Source organism: Apteryx mantelli, chromosome 4, assembly GCF_036417845.1.
Source record: "Apteryx mantelli isolate bAptMan1 chromosome 4, bAptMan1.hap1, whole genome shotgun sequence".
Taxonomy (NCBI): domain Eukaryota; kingdom Metazoa; phylum Chordata; class Aves; order Apterygiformes; family Apterygidae; genus Apteryx; species Apteryx mantelli.
Window position 1 is genome coordinate 10,381,552 of NC_089981.1, and position 3,881 is coordinate 10,385,432.

The 3,881-nt window shown below is 43.3% G+C and overlaps 1 protein-coding gene across 1 annotated transcript; it reads right to left on the minus strand.

The window, feature by feature from the left end:
* Positions 1–1,192: 1,192 nt before the first annotated feature.
* On the minus strand, positions 1,193–2,086 carry LOC136991913 (olfactory receptor 4S2-like; the record flags this gene model as incomplete). The annotated part of the gene is made up of 1 exon (XM_067295408.1): positions 1,193–2,086. A coding segment is annotated over exon 1 (894 nt), but the record flags the coding sequence as incomplete, so codon positions are not given.
* Between the last annotated feature and the right edge of the window lie 1,795 nt (positions 2,087–3,881).

Sequence of the window (3,881 nt, forward strand, 5' to 3'; positions counted from 1 at the left end):
GCAGCTGGTCTGCTCTTTTCCTCCTGGCAAGGTAGGAGTCAGGGTCCCGTGGCTCCTCGTGGCTCCTTCGTCCTTGTGGAGAACCTTAGCTGCTAGAACTAACCTCCCTGTGGCAGCTGTGACTGGCTCTGAGATGATTTAATCTTCCATCTTCACATTTCTTCTCTTCCCTCCTGCAGGAGTAGCTGCTCCAGCTATTCCCTTGGAATACATGTTTCTTCCTTTGCCTGGGCCTGTAGATGTGCCCTGTTGTGCTAGGAGTTATCCTGCGTACAGGAATTATTACTGAATAACTCTTTTTTTTCACTGACACATAAAATTGTGCCCCCCAATGCTTTCTTTGCCCCCCAATGCTTTCTCTGGTGGTGACAATTTCCTACAGTGAGCAATTTATCTTTCACTTGGATCTTTGATTCTTTATTAGTCTAAACATTAAAATGCAAAATCTGAGGCAGAGATGAAGGGCAGAGGGGATGGCTAGGAAGGAGGGCATTAGTGATAGGTGAACTACTGCAGAAAGGCAGAGAGTTGCACTGGAATGGGAAGGGGAGAAGCTTCTCCTCATATCATCTGCATCAGCAAATGACCCAACCAGCATCTAATATCAGCAGTTTAATTGCTAACCCATGGATTCAGCATATGACAATGCAGTACTCCTAAGAAGGCATTTACTCCAAAGTAAAGGGGAAGGAAGCCTTTGGTACAATTGCTTCCAGCAGCAGGTGACCAACAGCCTTGCAGACACCTTGGGCCATTGTTTCCTAGCTGAGTAGACTGCAGAGTAGCTGGAGTTTGTCTGACGGAAAGTTTACACCTGGGAGAGCTCGGACTAATGGGATGCTCTGCCTGCAACACATTTTAATATTTTTGATAGCATTCATTTATTTATTTGCTGGTGTCTCAGCAGTGCTTGGAAGCCCCAGTCCTGGGCCTGTGCTATTCAAAAAGAGAACATAAAGGGAAGCCCTGCTAGTCACAGAGTTTACAATGCCATTCCAATCAAAACATGAACTTTCAGGGTCTTCCTAATTACTGCAACAGCTAAAACCAAGCTTTTCTTCAAAAGGGAGCTTTCAGTCAATTTTCCAAAATGGAATTATAGTGAGAGAGACTTGATTTTCTCAGCTCCTGAGAAAATGTTACCACACTTCTACACCTCACCCTTTTCACGCCAAACTTTTCTATTCCACAGTTTTCTCATGGCACTTTTCATCTCCTCATTTCTCAGCGTGTAGATGAGTGGGTTCAGCATGGGTGTGATGATATTGAAAAACACAGCCACGCTCTTGTCCTCTGAGAGACTGCTGGATGGGCGTATGTAGATGAATGTGCATGGCCCAAAGAAGAGAATCACCACAGTAATGTGGGACCCACAGGTGGAGAGGGCTTTGTGCCTCCCTTCGGATGTTCGCCTTTTCAAGGAAAACAAAATGACAATGTAGGACGTGACCAGGATTGTGAAAGAGACCAAACAAATCATTCCAGTATTGGCAACGACAATGATGCCCACAACATAGGTGTCTGTACAGGCCAGTTGTAGTAGAGGAAGGACATCGCAAGAGTAGTGGTCAATTTTGTTGGGACCGCAAAAAGGGAGGCTAACGGTTATGAGGGTCTGCACCAGGGAGTGCACAGAGCCCCCCACCCATGAACCCATCACCATCCAGCCACACACACGCCTGGTCATGAGGGTGGTGTAGTGGAGGGGTCTGCATATGGCAAAGTAGCGATCATAGGCCATCGCTGTGAGGATGAAGACCTCAGCACCACCGGAGATATGTAACCCGAACAGCTGTGCCATGCAACCCCCAAAGGAAATGGTTTTCTTCTCAACAAGGAAGTCAGCAATCATTTTGGGAGCTGTGGCAGAAGAGAAGCAAAGATCTGCAATGGACAGGTGGCAGAGAAAGAAATACATGGGGGAGTTCAGACGCTGACTGCTAACTACAGTGACAACGATGAGCAGATTTCCTGCCACAATAACAATATAGAAGAACAAAAACACCACAAAACATATTTTCTGCACCCCTTGGTTCTTTGAAAGGCCCAGAAGAATGAATTCCTTCACATTGCTTGCGTTCTCCATGTTGGTCAGTCGGGTGGCAATATGCAATATACAGCTTATACCCCTGGGAAAATAAAGACAGACACATGATTCATCAGCATTTTTTCATTATTAATAATGAATTCTATATCAGAAGTGGATACAAACCAAGAAAGATATAGCATTAGTATTAAGCTTTTGAAGTGTTTAGTTTCTGTCATGTATTTTTTTTTAACGGCTATTTAATTCTCCACAGTACAAAACTTCTGCCATGGCTTTGGTGGCACAGAGATAGGTGCACTCTGTGATATTTTCCTTAATCCTGGTCCTCCAGGATTTTGAAGGATTGTCTCCATGGCTGGTAGCCTTCCATGCACTAAGGACAAGGCCAGAGTGTTCACCTTGGGCACTACGAGGCAGATAATGCAGCATGTTTGCCCTCAGGGTAGACAAAGTCCCTCACAGCAATCTTTGTAAAATGGGTGTCTTTTAGAATACCTGGAAATATTGCTCAGAATGATGATTTGCTTTATAAGTACACATGATCTTTGAATTCTCGTTTAGAAGGGAAATGTAACCACATGCAGAAAAAAGAACTCTCTTGTGTATATACATTTTGAAACGTAAATATGAAATGTCACAGGCTGAAAAATGAGTTCTGGGAAGGTTATCTATCATGGAGGGGAAAAAAATTGCACATATGACTTAATGGAGTATTTCACATTGTTCTAAATCTCAGCATTGTTTCTATCAGAGGAAGGAAGAATGAAAGACTCTTGTGAGATCTTCTGTCCCAGCACTGTACTGATTTTACCTAGTGTGATTTTTGATACACTCTGCGTGATGCTTTCAAGGGTTAGCTTTGCTTAATGAAGCTAATCTAACTAAACTCCTTCAACAGCCAGTATAAGTCTGATTCATAGGCTGATTCAGAATGACTGAATTAGGGTCCTTTGCAGAACCCTTTTTTCCTCCACTCACTATGAGGAGCTTAAGCAAATTAGCACCACCAGGTTAGAATGACCTTTAGAGAATAATCCCTTTTGGTGCCAGAAAGCAGCTCAGAGCTTTTTGTAATGCCATCCACCTTTTTCAGGTTATGGCTGAGCTCCTTGTCCCTAGGCATTTCTACATCCATACAGTTTCTCATTCGAGACAAGGTCACATTCCAGCATAAACATGGGACTTCTTTGGTTCACCCTGCATTCCAGCTACAACCCATCGAGCATTACATGTCACTAATAAATGAGTAGCCCACATCTTTAAAAAGAATGTAATGTCTCTAGCTTGCCTTTATGCACCCAGACCACCAGAGTTCCTTTGGCAAAGAAGTCTGGGAACCACCAGATGAAACTCTTCACAGAGAGTTTAAGGTCAGCCAAAAGCAGGCACTCTTTTAATAAAAATATCCACTGTGTGGGCTTCCTTCTAGGATCAAAACATTCCCCGTCAGCTGGTGTTAAAATGCACCATTTTAAGTCCTGCAGAGTTACATCACAACCAGGTCTTCTCATTTGTGTTGGTGATCTGTGAGCAAATCTGTGGAATGATTCAATTATTCCAAGTTATCTACCAACTACTTCAATCTGCAGCATAATCAGAAACTCTCGTGCAGGCACAAAGGGATCAAGCATCCACAGGAAACACTGAAACTGAGAAAACCCAAGATTACTTTCAAACCCACAAAGTGAAGCCGAGAGAGGAAGTGGGCAAAGTTAGGGACTTTTCCTATGCTTACAGTTGTACTTACACTAGATGAAAGTTTTTCAAGCAGAAGGGTAAAATTTACATGGATGGTTCCCTTTCAGATATTTCTACAAGGAAAAGGATCAGTAAG